Here is a 19,856-nt window from a genome sequence, read left to right as displayed (position 1 = left end):
ACTCCTGAATGCGGCTCTTCTGATCTGTTGTGCCATGGAGGGAAAAACCAATCTGAGCACAAAGAAGTGTCATGAATTTTTCATGAATGTAGACAGAGCCTCTCCAGGAACCTGCTCTGAATTATAAAGAAAATACACAACTCTTAGAAGGCGGTGGAATGGCTGGTGTAATTAGGCAGAAAACACAAGTTAAGTTGTTTGCCACATATATGGACTCAGGAGCAATCGGCATGTTGTTTACGTTTTCATCTCTTATGGATTTAAGTGTTATATCGAGGACATGACTGTTGATTCTGTGATTGTGGGAATAACAGTGAGAATAATTTAACTGCTGAGGAAAGTTTGCTTCCACTGAACTGTCGGATAAATTGGCCCCATTATACAGAATATCTGAGCTTGAATCTTTCAAGCTGTGTCAAACTACTTTTACGTCAATGATCAAATGAGGATGAGATGCTGCTTTTGAAGAAGTGCTATTTTTGGATGGAGCATCAAAGTCGTCAGAGTTCACTGCGTCTGTTCAGATTGATATCATTTGTCTGCACCATATTTTATATTATTTCGTTATTATTAGTTCTTGGGCTCGTTAAAATGACCTTAAAAGGAAGAGAAGGGAATTGTGCTTGTGACTGTGTAAAGATGCCGAAGTCAGTCTCTCCTTTGAGAATATTCAGACTAAAAAAAAAACATTTCAACTTATTTTCCAAGTATTTACTTTCTATATAAAGGTTTTCAGAAATATTGTCTGTTAACATTTATTTGAGCCGCAAAGAATATGGTTTTCTTCCGGGATTAATTTGGAAAATATTTACGTATAAACCAATAATTGATGATATGGACAGAAGATGGTAAAAAAAGGCCAGAATTTCCCACAGCATCAAGATAACACATACTTGTATTTGTCTGAGCAACTGTCCAGGAGTGAGACGTTGGATGATGAAGAGAAATACAAATAATATCAACAAATGACCTAATAAAGTCCTGAATTTTCAATCCGGATTATTGCCTCTATTGAATATTGCTTCTGTGGTTTAATTGTTTTTCAGTGTTGAATGAAAAGCAAGTGAATCTGGACTTGTTGTATTCTCTCTTTCATGTTTCACAGTGTTTTTCCCTCTGGTCTGGAGCCTATGCTTTATTTCCTCTTACATGGCGTCTCTGTGTTATCTTTGTCCTCCAGGTCTCAACGCCATGCCCTTTGATCCATCAGGCAGCAACGACCCTCTCCACTTCAACGGTTCCAGCGGGCCACTGCTGACGGAGTGTCCTTCTCTGGAAAACACAGCTGAGAATAGCAAGAAGAGAAAGAGAACCATCCTGCCTCCAGGTATGGACAACATCTAACACAAACACATATTGATCATAGACTCTATCTAAAGATGGACGTTGTGTCTCCCCTTCCTTCCACTATCATAAAATTAAGGCAAAAACATCCTGGATACAAAGGCTGCCACTTTGTGCATTTACAGCTGGAGCCTGTACCGGTATTGTGGTCCAACCAATACATGGCGAGATCAACCCTGTATTTTGAGCGTTAACTAACTCATTAAACCAAACTTAACGGATTTTTTTTTTTGCTCATGTCCCATCCACTTACATGGAGTAGGTGTGGTTTATGACCTATACTGCAGCCAGCCTCCAGGGGGCGATAAATATACTTCGGCTTAATTTTTGGAGAGCAGCCAGGTCGTCTATCTTTATATTCAGTATTGACCCACAGGAGCAGGATTACGCTATGGTCTCACATCACCAGCATTTGCCCTCAGTCGTGTTGAATTTTAAATGCAGGCGTCTGCCGAGCTTTGCTACGACAGCTAGATTTCCTACCTTGCGTCTCCCTCCTTCATCAGCCAGCATCAAATAACTGTGATGGGAATTGTTGCGTAATCCTCCGAGTGGGTAACGGCGTGGAAAAGAAAAAGAGGCTGAGTTGAGTCTTTGTTGTTTTTGATTAGCCTGCTTCGTCCTGAGGCTCTGGCTCAGGTTTGGAGGTCAGGCTGCTGCAGGAGGAAACTGCACCGCTGAGATTATGTGTCTGACTGTCTGTTACCTTGCCAACACCACCTGTCAGTCACAACCGCAACACGCCTTCAGCTTTCTCACCCACACAAACACACAGACAACCAGACACACATACACACACACACAAACACACACTGGCCTGTCACACACACAGAGAGAGGAGAGTTTCTGTGGTCACCAGCGTGTATGTGAGATGTGAGTGTGCATAATTAAACATTAATTTGATTTAGCAATGCGTTGCCTAGTAATGTGTCAAATTAAAGAAGGACTTTCTCATTAAAGAATTAAAGAAGTACTGACTAATTAATCACTTGGTAAGTAATAGAAAGAAGAGGGCCCTTAAGACGGAGAGATGTTGCTCCATGTTCTCTCCTTTCTTGGCAATGCTAATTGGACTGGATTAAGGCTCCCCACTAACACCGCCCTAATCTACTATCCATCTTTTCTTTACATCTTCACACGGACGAGTTCACGTTTCTGATTGACTTTAATTTATTTTTTTAATTCACTGACCATGTCAAGCTGTAATTAGATAATGCATCACAGATGACTGTCGCATAAATAGCCTGTTTCTATCCAATTCATTGATTTGTTCAGATGTGGGAAGCCTCGTAATCTGGGAAACTGAGACCATTTGCAAAGGGAACCATTTTTCCAACGTAGCACAACAACAAGCATACGTGTTACTTTTTAAAAGACATTTTGCACATACAGTTCACAGAGTATCTTGTAATGAAGAGTGTGAAATGCTTGTGTTCAGAATAGATTTAGTTTCGCCTCGGCCGTTTAAAGAGCTGAGATGAAGTCAAAAGAATCGCTCGAGCCACGGAGCAGCATCACAACCCTGCTGAGGTGCAACATCTCCGTGATACTGATGGAAATGGAAGCATTGTCCCCAGGAGATGTTTTATAATAAAAAACAATAACCCTCTTTAAGTCAAGGTTTTTGAACGAGAGGTTTAAGAGCATTTTCTCTTAAATGATGATTAAACTTGAGTCGCAGGCGGCCGAGGGAGGAGAAATTCCCGAATGTCCACACAAGTGATCTCTAAGATCAAGTCATCATACAGAGTGGGAATCTCCAATAAAGGTTGAAGTATTAGTAAAGCCTGATACATTGTGAATCCCACATCAGTGTAGCTTGTCTATCAGTGCAGCGCTCGCTGTCTGTGAAAGTATCTTCGTTTCCTTTTATCTGCGACATCAGCTGCTTGACAGATGATTTAGATCACAGCCTGTTTCTCAAGTCGAAATTTGCAGATCTTTGGACAAATTTTCATTCATTTCCAGAAATGTATTTCCTCTGTGAGCAGTAATACAAATTACACAAGCCATCAGTAACTCCCATAGTTAAACAGGGATTTTGAGAAGCACTTTTAGGGATGACTAACCCTAAAAGACTCACTTTAAACTGACCTTGAGATCAGTGGCGCTTAGTGATAATATTTATGGGGGGGCAAACATTATGAAGCTAGACTCATCAAAAACCACACAACACACAATCTGCTGAGCAATGCTAAGCCCACTGCAAAAATGTAGCCTCATTGTGTCTAAGTGACTGTGGCAACTTTCATGTCGTCTGCATTTTTCAGACGGTTGTTTCAGGTCTCGCACCCCCGTCGCTGTCCACAGTTCCTCCGTGCAGACACTTTGAAAGAGTAAAGGGGGGCAGGGCAGTAAAAGGCCTTACTTACACCACATCCAGTCAGTCAACTCTATTTCTCATATCAAGAGCGGGGTCGACCGATCACATCAAAATTAGAAAAACAAAACAATACCTATTTCCTATAGATAAAAGTGGGAGTGTCTGGGGCTCATGGGAAATCTGCAACTACAAATCAAAGAGCAGCCTCAGGTCCAGTGGTTGCTAAAAATGTATGGACCCACATTAGCTCTCATTTGGCCCAGAGCCCCCGTAGTAGTAAGCCCCCATTGCTTAAGATACTTGATAGCACCACAATAACAAGACTACACACAACCTGAAGAAACCAGTACAGAGTCCTGGGTTAAAACCAGGTCTTTATGCAGTTTAACAATAAATAAATGGACCCCTCCTCTTAATTTATGCAGATTTATGAAAAGAGAGTGTGTAAATGTCCTGAGACACTCAGGTTTTTCAAGTGTTAGATTCTAATTTGAATGTGAGCAATGAGATCTCGCTCATCAGATTTCCCCAGACAGCCTTGAAAGCCGTCATTACAGTGCCTTGCATAAGTATTCACCCCCCTTGGACTTTTTCCCATTATGTACTGTTACTAACTGGAATTCAAATAGACTTAAATAAACTTTTTCCCGTTTGATCAACAAAACATGCATAGTACTTTGGAGGTGCAAAATAAATTTTATTGTGACACAAACAATAATGAGAACAAAAAAGTTGACATCTGTTGGGTGCATAAGTATTCACCCCCCTGTGTCAATACTTGGTAGAACCCCCTTTCGCTGCAATTACAGCTGCAAGTCTTTTGGGGTATGTCTCTACCAGCTTTGCACATCTAGAGATGGAAAGGTTTGTCCATTCTTCTTGGCAAAAAAGATGAAGCTCAGTCAGAATGGATGGAGACCGTCTGTGAACCGCAATCTTCAAGTCTTGCCATAGATTCTCTATTGGATTGAGGTCTGGGCTTTGACTGGGCCATTTTAAGACATTAACATTCTTTAATCCAAACCATTCCTTTGTAGCTCTGGCTGTATGTTTAGGGTCATTGTCCTGCTGGAAGATGAACCTCCGCCCCAGTCTCAAGTCTTTTGCAGACTGCATCAGATTTTCTTCAAGGATTTCCCTGTATTTGGCTCCATCCATCTTTCCCTCTATTCTGACCAGTTTCCCTGTACCTGCTGAAGAGAAGCATCCCCACAGCATGATGCTACCACCACCATGTTTCACTGTTGGGATGGTGTGCTCAGGGTGATGGGCAGTGTTGGGTTTTCGCCACACATAGCATTTTGCATTGAGGCCAAAAAGTTCAATTTTGGTCTCATCTGACCAGAGCACCTTCTTCCACATGTTTGCTGTGTCTCCCACATGGCTTCTGGCAAACTCCAAATGGGATTTTTTATGGATCCCTTTCAACAATGGCTTTCTTCTTGCCACTCTTCCATAAAGGCCAGATTTGTGGAGTAGACGACTAATAGTTGTCCTGTGGACAGATTCTCCCACCTCAGCTGTGGATCTCTGCAACTCCTCCAGAGTAACCATGGGCCTCCTGGTTGCTTCTCTGATTAATTTTCTCCTTGTCCGACTCTTCAGTTTGGGTGGACGGCCTCCTCTTGGTAGGTTTGCGGTTGTGCCATATTCTTTCCATTTTCTTATGATGGATTTTATGGTGCTCAGAGAGATGTTCAAAGCTCTGGATATTTTTTTATAACCTAACCCTGCTTCATATTCTCCACAACTTTATCCCTGACCTGTTTGGTGAGCTCCTTGGTCTTCATGATGCTGTTTGTTCAGTAATGATCTCCAACAAACTCTGAGTCCGTCACAGAACAGGTGTATTTATACTGAGATTAAATTGCAGACAGGTGGACCCTATTTACTAATTATGTGACTTGCAAATGTGACTTGTGAATGCAATTGGTCGCACCAGATCTTTGTTAGGGGTTTCACAGTAAAGGGGGTGAATACATATGCACTCAACACTTTTCAGATTTTTATTTGTAAATAATTGTGAAATCCATGTAATATTTCCCCCCACTTCCAAATGATGCACCATTTTGTGTTGGTCCATTACATAAACTCACGATGAAATAAATTTTAATCTGTGGTTATACCATGACAAAATGTAGAAAAGTCCAAAGGGGGTGAATACTTATGCAAGGCACTGTATATCATCACCGTAATGCAAAACCAAACCGTGGGTACAGTCACGCAGGTTATAGCGACAGGAACAGATACTGTGTAATGTGTCCTTCTGTTGTCTTATCTTCACAACATGAGGAGAAGCAAAGACAGTCAAAACTCAGGAAAAAAAGCATTGAGAGCCACAGTTGTAACTATGAGCACTGGAACATGTGGGTTAGTGTTCTCAGATAAAAGCCTGTCAGAAAGACTCAAGGTGAAGAAGCATGAGCAAAGTGTAAATATAGTTTGTGCTACTGGTGGGCAGACAATCACGTTTCCTCTCTGTATCATCCCAGACCGTCACTCTGCAGCGAGTTATTTTTATCGGTGACTTGGGGAAACTTTGTTCCTCAAGTATTAAATAATGCAGGGAGTTGAAATAGCCTCTTGTATAATGTGAAAGTGCCTTTTAAAGATTCTTTATTTTTATGTATAAATAAATTCTGCTGTGATGAGACGTTTGCACTCCCACTAATGGACCCCATGTCAACTCTTGTTTACATAGCTCCGACATGAGTTTTCACTCATCATTTACATGTCACCTGGCATTCTGTCTGGAGGGAGGACATGGACTTGATTGGATATTGTTTTTGGGTTCAGGAAAAAAACAAGTTGTCCTCCTCAACCCACTCACACTGGGTTTACCCAAACAGCCGTGTTCAGCTGTATATTGGATGCACGAGGTTAAAGAGACTCTTGACATAGACGCTCACAGGTTTATTGCTCGGGTGAGATTTCACCCACTGGCAGCACAATCAAAACACTAGACACCTAATTATATCCACCACAATTTTTTACTGTGTGATGTGGAGCCACAGAGGTTACACATATATATAACTGTAGTTACATCTAGGTAAACTCAATTTGAGCTTGTATCCTTAGACGACGGTGTTTGGCTCTGTCGTCTCAAAGCAAGAAGATTCGTCCGGGGTCTCTCTGAAAAGCAACCTGTCCAGGATGTACCCCCCCCTCATCAGTTGGCTCCTGCCTCCTTGTGAACATTGCAGGATACGCTGTATAGATAATGGATGGATGGATCCGTTGTGAGGAGGAGACGACCGCTGCACAATCAAGCATTTTTAAATTAAGCTTAAGATAACAAACCTGTGCCAAAGTCGTGACGTCAGTTACAGCAGATTGCCGGGTTGAACCTTGGGTTTTAAATTCCAGCAACCGGGTATAAGTTCAAGCTCAGCTGGAGATTTATTCTCTTATCAGGGTCTGACACTGATCGTCTCCCTCTGTCGGGTCTGCGAGTTCTCTAATGGAGCACAACTCATCACACAGTCAAGTCTTGTTTATGGACCCTAATGCTTTCTGTCATTACAGTCGTCTTTACACATGTTCATCTATATTCCATTTGTGTAAACATCCTGAGCGACACGTTCACTTTGTGTTGACGTTACACTTCTGATTTCCTTTCAATAATGGATTTGGAACTAAAGGAGTCAACAAGAAAACCGACGGTCTGATTTTGCCGGTGAGGAATTCAAGTTCTTCCAGAATGAATATCACCCTGCTAATAGATCATTTACAAATAATCATTAGAGCACCGCACCAAGACCAGACAACAAACATAATTAAGAGCTCTTACAGTAACCAGTTAGACAGAGTGTTAATTATTCATTTAACTGATATTCTGATCACTCTGCCTCAAAATAGATGCTGCTCATATCATCCACTCAATTCACATGAGATTAACTTGATATCTTTATTTAAATGACCATGAAATGCCTCCACGGAAATTAAATCGGTTGGAAACTAAGTTTATGTATTTTTCCCCAGCAACTGTAAAAATAACAGTTTTGCATCCAAATAAAAATTGAGGCAATGAATAGTTTATTATTTTCTTCACAATCAAATTCCATCGTTTTTGTTAGAAAAATGTTCACTTCTCAGTTGGAGATGAGGTCTTGCCATTTTTCTAGGTTTGTTTAGGTTCACCCACTATGTGTGTATGTGTGTGTCTTTTAAAAAATCCATAGAAAGTGTTGCCTTGGGGCAGCAGCCACACTGCAAGGATTTTCCTTATTGTGTTATTTTAATCTGTTTTATAACACAGCCAGAGCTGCCCATTTCCCCTCAAGTCCTGCTGCATTAAAGCTGCAGGTGGCGAAGAGAAGGATATTTTGAAATCTAGCCTATTTTTTAGTGGAGCAGCATTTCCACTCTTTCAATGAATATAGACGTCATTTAGAACCTGCACAAGCTTGGTTTTACTACCTCACATCTGTTATGTTGATGCAATGCTAACAATACTCTTTATCCGTGAAGCAGTTTGAAACAAATATTCAGAGATGCAGCAGAATTTAAAAGCCGTCATAAAAACATTTTGAATTAAAAGGAAGACAAGTAGGATTAAATACAGGGAACTGTAAAACATTTTAGTTTTTATTGCTAACTGTGATTTTCATATCCTCGAGCAAAGAGGTCCCACAGCTGTGAAAAGCAAAGGTCCAGTCAACTCTGGCACTGGGTTGTTTTCACTCACTGCACACAGGACTGTGCCTGCAGCTCCTTTTTAACTAACATCTTGCAGCCTGTACAGTCCACACTGGCTCAGTAATAGTACAAACATTAACCAGAAATAGATCTGCTATAATAAATCCATAAATAAATGAAAGGGTGTCAGCGGCTAGAAGGAATAGGGTTACATTAGACAAGACATATGTGACACCAGGACAAGCATCAGTCAAATAGAGACTTCCTCTAGAAACCGTTTGTGTCTCCGCAGTTGCAAACAACTTTGTTTATGTGGACTTTCTCTCTGAAGGAGAACGCTTGGCCTTTGGCCAAATAGGTTGTAACAAAATGGTTGACTCAGAAATAATAGTGTAGAGTAGTGATCAGAAACAAGGCACATTTTCCAACCTGTGCATGGATTCATCCGAAGCCTATTTAATGCCAGGAATAATAAGTTGCATCACTCATGTTTTTGTGTTGAAAATCAATTAAATGCATTCAACACAAAGGGCCGTTCATAGAAGCAGTTTCGCCAAAATAGAAGATTTGCACTCTCACCAATCCAATCTATTGTGCATTAACCTTTAGTGGGAGCCATGACAGAGGTGTTAAATACAATGCTATTGATTCTTAAGGAGAAAGGTTAATGCCAATGAGCAAAAGGGAAGTAATGCTACATGGTGACATCAGTGAGCAGCTAGGGAGCAGCAATATTTCTGTAATAGGCTTAGAGAGAGAGACACAGAGAGACACCCCTACCTACATCACCTTGTTGGGGCAAATAAGTGTGTCCAAAATTATGCTGATATATCCCACATAGGGTGTTGCCATCTTTTGCCGTCAGTTGGAGCCAGAGTTTGCACATTAATGATCCTGGAGTTGAGGTCCAGCCAATACACTTGCCAGGATAGTGGTTCCTGTCTTAAATGACAGGAACCATCTTAGAGAAAAAGTATTTAATGTGTATTTAGATTTTTTGTTTTGGCAAATGTCCCATCCACTTGGAGGAGGCAGTTTTGGGGGCTAACTCTGCTAAACAAACTGGGCACCAGGACAGATTTCCATTAAACTGTGTAATTATACGTCAAAGTCTTTGATGGCCCATGAAGTTCAAACTGTGCGTAAGCTACTCTTGAAAGCCAGTAGTCTCAACTTCACTAATATGCTTATATTTCTATCTGCACCGCTTCTGGTGAGGAACTTTGGTTTTTAGTCGTAATCATTTTGTTTTTCTACTTTGCCTTCAAAAGTTGTTATGTAATCGGAGGCCACACGCTCTGAGACGCTAATTGGCTCGGTCAGATTCGCATGAAAAGGGAAAAATTAAAGGAAAAGTTTCAGTTTTAAATATATTCTGGCTTTTTTTCCTGTAAATTTAGCTTGGAATAGACAGGCTGGTTTTAATGACACAATACTTGAGCAGAATCCTTCTATTTTCCTCTCTGTACTCTTGTTAGCTACTGTTTTTTTTACAGGTGACAGCTATGTAGTGAAGAAATCCTCACTGACCTTGTCCGTGGCAGGGGTTTGTATTCCTGGAACCATTAAGTCAGCACAAGGTCTCCTCTGGCCGTGTGTGGTCCACACTCTTGTCTTTTTACTCAAGCCTCCTCGTGATGAACGGTTTTCAGACGTGCTGCCTTTTTTCTATGAAGAGGCTCAAAACCCCCAGAAACAAGCTACACTTCAGTTAACTGGATGAGAAAAAAGTAGAAGTAGAAATGTTACCGATATCACTCGTACCAGAATTTCTCTTTTGTGGCGTATTGTCCGTTTGGAGACAAAATGGATTTTAGCAGAAAAAAAAAGTAATGTGATGTCAATGACCCGCTACTGGCAGCAAGAGCTGTTGGAAGGTAAATAATGTAATGGGCTACTTAAGCTGTCAGAGATGACAGTCCATTGAGATATATGGCAATGTCATTGTCCCTGAGAGGTCTGTGTGTGTCTACGTATGTGTGTATGTGTGTATGTGTTTGTGTGTGTGTGTGTGTGTGAGAGAGAGAGAGAGGGAGAGAGATGGTACAGAATGTCCTGATTGCTGTGTGCGGAGGCTGGTGGGAGATCTACAGCTGGATGTCAGTCTTTGTGACGCTGAGGCCACGCGCTGACACAGAAGATTTAGGGTGATGCTGATTGATGGTAGACTCAGGAGGACAGACTGAAGTTTAAAAAATGAAAATGTTATCTCAGTAGCATGAATGCAGAAATGCCGAGCAGGGGCGAGAAGTTTAATGACGTGGTGATTTTCAAGTACGTCTGTTTGGAAAGGAGCAGCCGCGTGCCTCTTCACACTGTATGTGGAACTCTCTGAGAGAATAGCGATTGAAATGCATAACAAGCTGCAATGGAGCCCACCTCCCCTCATTCATGTGGGATTCGTCTGCTTCAGTCGGAACATAACAGTCCACTTGTCTCTACTGCTCCTCGGGGAGAGATAACGATTTGTGCTTGCATTGGCATATCCAGCCTGTTTGAGTATTTAGAAAAGTGTTCGTCTGTAGTTTTTCAGGATCGTACCCGATTGTCTTTCATCCAGGTGAAAGCAGAGATCCCCAGATCCTATGTACTCGTTACATGATCCGATGATTATCAAGCAAGGAAATTGAATTGAGGCTCATCCCTTTCTCACCTTTTCCCGTTTCTCGCCCCCATCATTTTTGAGATTGTGCTCTCTCGCTTCTGGGCACTCAACGCTGCAGTGGTCAGGGATCCAGTGCCACTTCACCTCATCTCACAAAGCCTACAGACATGGGAGGTCTAAATAATTCACTGTGCCAGAAGGCACTGTGCTCTGCTCTGCTCCGTAGACTCACCCTAAAGCTAATGGTGAGGCCCACAGCAAGGCTCCAGCTGGAAAAGGACTAATATCAAAACAGAAATCTTCACCTGGCCTTAAGTCCTCTGCTCCTTCAAAGTTATAAAGAAGAATCCTGCACATGGATCTTCTCCCTCGCTGTTTCCTTCATTCAGGCCCAACAACGAGGGAAGATAAACAATTAGCCGTGTAAACGAGGTTGTCTCTTTATCCTTCAGCCTCAGAGACGAGGCCAAGAAAACTGTCCTCCAGCAGTTTTCTTTCCATTAATACCCTCTGATCCATTTGTGTTATTATCTCTGCAACTTTGCTAAATTGATTTTAATAATCAGGATATGGCCTGCAGCCCGGAGTTAAACAAATAAGCAGTGTTGTATTAAGAGTCCCCAAAAATCGATTATTCTCTACGATTCTTTCCATTTAAATTTGAAGATTTTTGAACTCAAAACTAAGCCTGAAGTTTCCAGAAAATCTATAATATCCGTTTGTACTTGTAATAAGAATCTGCCGTTTCCTCTCGTCAAGGTCAAGTCATCTAACAGAAGTCAGGGCCCAGATGCTTTCATTACTGATGCCACTAGCGAATGTCAAGATGTCTACACGTCTCAGACATAATCATAACAACATGATATAGTAATATCCACTCTCTGATAGGTCGGATTACCAAATGAATTATTTATAATAGTCTAAGTGGGTGAGATTTGTTAGGATACACCACTATGAATGATTGAGATTTGGATTTTGTTTAACCTCGGGTGTATTTTAAAACCCATTAAAACTGTATTAGAAGACTTTTCGGCCCACATTATAATACTTCCTCCCTGTATTATAATTGGATGTGTTGATATGATATAACATGACACCATAGTCTGTGTTTCCCTATTTAGACTCTGTGCTTCTCCACATCAGTTAAACTCAGGAAACACAGTGTTTTCACGATAGCCGCCTCGATGTAACTCATTAGAAATACAGCCCAAATTAAAATGCTGTCGTTCTCTAGTGTTAAATTGTGCGGGTCACCATTTTCAACGGCAAAGTGTTTTTATGTCTGTAGCTGGTATGCCGTGCGACACTTCTCAGAGTCGACCCGGCATCACACAGAGAACCGACGGCTTCTCTCCTCTTCCATCAACACTTCTCCCTCCCTCCCTCCGCCGCTCCCTCCCTCCTGGATCGCCCCTGTCTTCACTCTCAGTTTCCAGCCAGGTTAACGGATCCACACCAGCTGCTTCCCACCTCCTGACATTAGTGCTGAGCATCTCCTCTGCCTCTGCTCTTCCTCTTCATCATCTTGCCATCCTTCTTCAACACCCCCTTGTTCTAAAGTGTAATTCTAAGTATTTCTGAATCCAAATAAGATTAGGAGCACTTTAATTTACATTTAGCTAAACGCTGCCTCTGTAAGCAGGTAAAAAAATCTGATTTAAATCTTTTTTTGTTGTTGTAAATCATGGCTGCCTGTTCTCTGGTCCAGAGGGAGGTGTTAATGCACTTAAAGATGTTGGTAACTGCAAAAAGCATCAAAAGAAGAACAAATACTGAACTAAAGAAGTCAGCTGGAACAATAACACAAACACGAGGCAAACGATTTGATATCCAGATACAGTATTCTCTCACTAATGGCACTCCCCACTCAGATAAATGCTTCAACATCTCTGTTTTCCCATTTTATGATCACGTTAAAGTCACTGGAGCCGCTTGGTGAAGAAATAAACAATCTGCAGGGACCGACAGCTAAAGCCATTTGAAGTTCAGCTTTCATTATCACCATGGTCAGATCATGAGGTACAGATATTGCAAACGGCTTCTTGTACAGATTTAAGACATTACTGATGTAGTTATTGCACCAGCGAGAGGATGAGAGGTCAAAACAATACACAGAATTACTGTCTCAGCTCTGTACACAGGGTTGTTCCCTCTACTTTTTGATTGTTCATATACCTTCCTTTTGTTTTGGGGTATCTACGTTTCTCTGAACTTCTGAGTGGAATTCCTTGGGTATCGGGAGGTAGCCTATACTCATGTGATGCCTCCCAGCCGTAATTAATTCATGTTATTCCTTGTTTATAGACAACCAAGAGAGTGTTTGATGATGTCAGTGCTGTTCAATTGTCAAGTAGTCTTGTCTGAAAGCCATACTGTGTTGCAGAATACAAACCATGAGAGAGGTGGTACAGAAAGAGGGATCACATTTAGAAAAACAATACAAGCTAGACTTTTTTTTTATTACTTTTGAGCGAAGGCTCTGAACCTCAACGTGTCATGGGACAGCAGCTCTGTGGCTGACCGTGTTCTCTGACTCCTGTTTGAAGAAACACAAACCATCGAAGAAACTTTATTTATAAGCCACATGTTTTTGTCAAGGGAAATGCAGCGTACTTCGGAAAAGTAAATGTTTATATACAACTTGTAGCTTCTTGCAAGGACATATGAGGTGCTTTGGATATTTTTATTATGGACAAAAACCTTGTCTATAAAGGGAAGTACTTGTGTGGGTTTTGGCTTCATAATATAGCTGCAAGTGAAATTTAAGCATTTTAAAGATAAGCTACATTTTATGACTTACTGCTTTTATCTTAGTTAGAACTTGCAGTTGTGTAATCTTACTAATATAAATATCATATATTAAAGAAGCAATTCATGATTATTTCATTATCCAGCCGGCTGATTATTCAAATTAAGTTTAGACAAGCTGTCTAAAATCAAAAGATGTTCCATTTTTAGTATTTTGTTTTGACAGTTTTACTTAGAAAATAACTTGAGCGATTACCAATGGTTTCCAATAAATCTTTGACAGAGTTGGAATATTTATGCTCATTTTTGCAGCTTTTATGAAATATAGTTTGACTCTTTTACTACTTTTTTATTTTTATTTTCTAATTTCTTTCAAATCCTCCTATTAATGACTTATTAATCACCGCAGTGATCCTGACACTAATTTCCCTGCTCTCTTACAATGGCTGCCAGGACAGACACAACATTATATCATACAATAACGAATCCTGACGGATGAGGACAACCTCTGCTACAACTCTATATGTTTCTCTTTCTTTATAGCTACTTTCAGACATGCACTGAACTCTGGACATTTTCTCCAAATGTGATATCGGATCAGTTTCTCTACACATTTTGCAGAACTTCTCCTGCCGCTGTATGAGTGAGCCCATGTGAGTGGGCGTGTTGATGACGTTACTGATATCTGACGGAGACAAAATTGAGAAAAAGAAATTGTCAGACACATAGGCGCTAAAGATAGCAGCTTGGCAAGGCAACGCGATTTGAGAGCTTTTGGTGAGAAGAGCCGACGTCAGTGTCAATGTGCTGTAAACAAAAACATGTTTTTTGCTGGAGGACTTTATACGTCATGTCAGTCCTGCCCTCTGCATGCTCCACCAAGGTGCCCCCCCTCACCTGAATGTTCCGGACATTGTCCTGTTGGTGTGACCGGTCTGACTCGGACAGTCTCCTGCTGTGCACTCCATATGAGAAAAGGCATATGTGAATTTTTTCCGGTCACTGTCTGGAGGTCACGTCTGAAAATGGCTTATTTCTCTCCAGGACACTTATGAAGGACAGATGTACTCTGGCTGCTAAAGTCTAATTACATGCCAAGCAAGCTCCTTCTCTAACAATGAATTCCACTTCCTTTCTTTTATTTAGTATCTCCCTCCCTCTCGCCCGAGTGAGGATATTTTTCTGGTGTGTGGGTGGAGGAGCGGGATGACAGTGTCTTTACCTAGTTACACTTTGCGCGCTGTGTACACACAGGTTGGCCACTCGGGACGCGGGCTGTGATGTGCACCTTTTGAAACGAGTCTTAGATTCTCCGTTGGAACCCTGGCCTAATTGTTGCTGCCGTCCGTGAGTTATTTGTACATAAAGTAGAATAATGGAGAAGTCAATAGTGACACAGGGGGAAAGCTAGGCTGGCATCGATAAAAGGAATTATGACAGGTAGAAAGGACGCGACTCAAATGGAGCATGGCGATGAAATATCCTGCTGTAGCTGGTAGCTGACCTGAATACAGTTTCACAGAATCTACAGTAGAAACAAATCTCATGTGTTTGAAGTGTCAGTCCTCATGCTGCAGCTCACAGAGGCTGCAGCGACGTCTAACACAAAGATTTTTTATATAAACACGGTGGCGGTTTTCGTTAAAGCCTTCTGACGTTGCCAATGCTTGCCTTGACTTCCTCCTCAGGTGTTGTTTAAAAGAGGGCTAATGGGTTTAATCTGAAGTCAGCATACCAGATGATTAGGGTTGTTAGATATTAAGGTTTGTTGTAATGGCATTGACCCGAACAGTGTTGGAACCATTTGTCAAAGCCACTGGAAGGAAATGTTTTCTTTTGGGGGGGGTTGTTTTCTTTACACTCCCGTTCTTTCACTTTTACTTATCTGTTCACGCTTCCTTTGTATAATGGGCCTCCCTCTGTACGCATACAAGGGTCTTTATAGTTTCCTGTCTATACTAACAAAAGCTGGAGTTGCTCTACACTTTTGATGCCTGTTCTTTGGCTGCGCTGTGGCCTAGTGTGATAGAAGCCTGTCGTATGGGCAGAGAACAACTGACCTTGTGGGTTTTCTGCTTTGATAACCAATTAGCGGTTTGAGTTTCTCTCTATCGTGAAACTAGAAGCACGACTGGACCAAGTGATTAGTCAATAAATGCAAATGAATAACAACAACTTGATTATTGATTGACAAATTTTGTTTTGTTCTGGTACTGGAACAGGACCTTTTCACTATTTACTGATATTTTATACCAAATTAGAAAATAAACAGTTTTTGGTTCAAATGAATATAACTTTTAGTTGTCGTCCAACTTTTAGTTTCAAGAATCTACCTCCTCATATGTTATCTATATTTATCTAAGCATATATATGTGGCTAAGTATGTATGGTCATGATTAGTTATCTTTAAATAATTGTTTTGCAGGTGAAAAGTCTCATCACTGGGCAAATATCCAAGAATAACACAACTGATTAAACATGAAAAAGCGACCCAGCTAACAAATATCACAGCATTTACAAAGGTCTTTTAACTAGAGATATCATATTCATTTGATTCTCCTTTTAACAAGGATTTTAAGTGGGTTGATATCTGTAGTTCATCTCTCTCTCCTGTGATCTTATATAATGTCTAGAAGATTAACTCAGTGTGCGAGAAAAAGAGATTTGATGGAAGCTTGCCCAGAAATGTTTCATAAATAAAAATACAGCCATGAATGAGTCAACATATAGACAGAGTAGCATGGGCACAGATGTTGAGCAGTGACAGCACAGCCTGGTTGAAAGAGAGAGCGTCCCGGTTTGGCCTTGCTCCCACTTAAAGCCATTTTATTGAGGGTTGGCAGTTAACTCCTCTTGTAAATGTGCAGGAGAAGTGTGTGCAGCCAGAGAACGCCACATTATCCCGCAGAGATTGTCTCTGCTGTGGTGCTGCTGCGATTCAAGCCAGTGGAATAGAAAAGGGGTTTTTCTACGCATCAGATGTTTTTCGTCCGCCATAAGCTCGATGTTGCTCTCACTGCAGGTATCTGTCATGCCTCTAGTCAACCATGCCTCCATTAGAGAAAAGATGAACCATTGAAATAGCCGAACTGACCTCCATCCCTGAAAGCCTTACGAGAAAGAGCACCAGACCATGATTCATTCGATGCTCCATGACTCTGTGGAGGTCGCTTTCTGCTAGACTCCCGTACGTGGTCTTAAAAGTCAGCAGGTGTCTGATGGTGGCACGTGACAGAAATGCGAGAGCGACGGTAATAAGCCCCATTCTCATTTTTCATAATATGGATCAAATCGACAAGATTAACAATTTCATAACAGTACCAGCTTAATTATTGATCCAACAGTAGAAGTATTCAATATTAAATACAAAAGAAATAAACATTCATTAAAACTAACGCACTCTTAATTAAGTCTGAACGGCCCTGCAGCCCTAAATTTAATCCAATAATTATAAACATGGCGTGAAACAAGGAAAACACCAATCCTCCTGGAGATAAGGAAGGAAAGTAACAAAAGCACCTTTTGGGAAAAAATAAGTTAAGTCTGTGCAATTTAGAATCCTCATCAAGACGTGAAAGAAATCAGATGCGCGCTGCATAAACAGGCCGACAGCAACAATGCATTTGTTCTGTTTACAGGTCGCCTGCCGCTGCGGAAAAGCCGAGGCGTGTCATTGATTTCTCGGCGGAGATTGGCGAACAGATGTTTATAAGTGGAAATAATGCATCTTACCTGTCATCCACGTCAAGCACTGTGATAAACAGAAAGTAATCTCTCTATCCGAGAAATGCATTCGTGCCCCTCACCTCTCAGCTATTTTTGATTTAGTTTTTAATATCTTGTGTGAGCTCACGGATGCAGTCAGCGCACACTCCCAGCTGGTGCCGAGAGGAAGATGAAAGCGTTTCTACTTTTCATCAGCTGTCAAACACACAACTAAAATATTGCAGTTTTCAGTAAGTGTGGAGTGGGTCGCTCTATTCAGACCTTGCTGCACCTCCCCGCCCCTCTTGTCACAGCATTGCACCGGCAGTCATTAGTATGACAGTCGACTCCGAGGAAAGCTGCCTCGCTGAAGAGGCGGGCCCAGATAAGAGCCCCGGCAAGTTCACCGAGCTGTTGACATTTCCTCACAGCAACTCCCCTGGTTCTAATTGGCTGCCGCTGATAAGATTCCCATGTTGTAATTGGCAGCTGCTGATAAGATGCTGTCAGCTGCCGCAGTAGTCAGCAGGGTGGTGAGATGACAAACAGCTCAGGAGTCGGTGGGCGGACAGGGCTAAATCCGGGGCTCGAACCTTGTTTTCCAGAGATACTATTCCGGTCAGGAGTCTGGTTTTAGGCACGAGAAATCCTGCTTAACCGCCACAAGATCATATTTTATCCACCAGGTTCTTGCAGTGATTCATGGAGTTCTCGTTGAACACACTGTCGAACAATTAACTAACTTATTGTATTAGAAATGTCTTTCTGCGGTGGTTTATCTGTGCTTTTTTCACTAGTTTGTCCATTCAGGGATATGAAAGCTTGTGATGTGTAAATAAATATTATATCAAAATGTGACAAACTCTTTGTCAGTGTGTGTTTTGAGGCCACTGTCGAATCTGATGAAACCTGAACTGAACAACTTGGTATTTTGATTACCACAAACCTAATTTAAAGGTGTAATAATATGCTTTTTTTTAACAACATGCAAAAACAGCTACTTATCAACACATCCAGCTTTCACAATATCACATAGACGTCCAATATTCCCTCTCTTTTATTTAAAATGTTACTTCTCTACCAACTCCAGAGGGAAATGTCTGATTCTCTTGTTTCTAAATGCTCACCAGCTCGTCGCTTATTGTGTCTTCCTGCAGTTCAGTGGTGATCAGGTTCATAGTCAGGTTGGGGGGGGATTGGGCATAGGCTCAGGTTTATTTTTATTTCCGCTGATACGCTTGACGTGCTTACATTCACCGAAAGGAAATGTGGTTCCTCATGGACCTCAGCGTAGAGCAGACAAAGCACTGCACAGTCCTGAGGGAGAGAGAGAGGGCTCACATTAGCAGCAACTTGGATGTAAACAAGGTTCAATATTCAGCAAAACAGTCTTTAATTTGTATGGCTGAAGGTGACAACCATGATTAAATACAACATCCTGTATCTACATGTGCCACCATGCCAACCCCCCCCCCAAAAAAGGGGTTGTGTAAAGCGGGCTGTTTGGAGCGTTTGCTGGAAACAGCGATTTGCTGCTACTGAAAACGAGATAAGACCAGAGAGAGTGAATCCAAACAATAAAGTTAACGGCCAAAGAGCTGAACAATGAGCTGAAACTACTCTGTTTAACGCTCTGTAAAGAGCCGATTCTGCTGATAATTCTCTTTTGCTTCGTCGATCCGAGCGGCTGCTTTAAAACTGTTGTTATCTTTTTACACATCACACACAATAAGAGATAAAAAAAAACACGGCGACCTCTGTGGTGCACTTGTTTAACACGTGTTGTTCAGTTGTAAAGCCTATTGTTAAATTTCATTACATGCATTGGTTAAATGGAATTCATAGCAAAGAATAGAGATGTAGCGATACCGCATTGAGAATCAGAATCTGGAAGGGAAAGGTGGTTTCCGATCTCTAGCAACAAAGACACCAGATCCCCCCCCCAGCTAAGTAATGATGTAAATCGTGAGGTTTATGACCCATATACTCTTTGCCATTTAAAGATGTGTCCTTTTGATAGACACATTTTGTCATTAGCTATCTAGAGCATCTTGTATTCACGTCCTGGGGGCGCTGGACTAGTCATGTCACAAAGATTAATTTTTCTCTTCATACCCCAGTTCTGCGCTCACTGTTATACAGCTGACTCTGCCTAATCCAAGCCACCTTTGCTGCAGATATTTCAGAGCGTTTGGTCGCGTTTCAGGCCATACTCAGATTTAGCAGATGTTTTTGCTGGCAGGAGTATTCGGAGGTCTCCTGGGTTTGAGCTGGAACTGCTGATGAAGAGATTTTTGTGCTATTGTGTCCTTAGCTTACATCCTTGTGTAATTATTACACCTAGAGGACCCCACCTCTCTCCCAACCCACTTCCTGTCTCTCCTCCTTGAACTACAGGCAATAATTCCTTATTGTCTGCATCGTGCACAAGAGCATACCGGCTGTTGTTATTATTTTTTAATTGATCTTCAGGAAGTAATTATGCTTCTGTTT

At 41.4% G+C, this 19,856-nt stretch overlaps 1 protein-coding gene across 4 annotated transcripts in view; it reads left to right on the top strand.

Moving 5' to 3' along the window:
- Positions 1 to 19,856, top strand: part of enox2 (ecto-NOX disulfide-thiol exchanger 2) — a 159,721-nt gene that overhangs the window by 71,776 nt on the left and 68,089 nt on the right. For all 4 annotated transcript variants that reach the window (XM_053429423.1, XM_053429425.1, XM_053429421.1 and 1 more), the window contains one exon: positions 1,181 to 1,327. In XM_053429423.1, coding sequence (XP_053285398.1) covers positions 1,192 to 1,327 — 136 coding nt within the window. In that variant the 5' untranslated portion in view covers positions 1,181 to 1,191. The remainder of the gene's footprint in view (positions 1 to 1,180; positions 1,328 to 19,856) is intronic.

Source organism: Pleuronectes platessa, chromosome 8 (assembly GCF_947347685.1).
Source record: "Pleuronectes platessa chromosome 8, fPlePla1.1, whole genome shotgun sequence".
In the NCBI taxonomy this organism is placed as follows: Eukaryota; Metazoa; Chordata; class Actinopteri; order Pleuronectiformes; family Pleuronectidae; genus Pleuronectes; species Pleuronectes platessa.
Note: the sequence above shows the minus strand (reverse complement) of the source record. Positions and strands in the feature narration are given on the sequence as shown.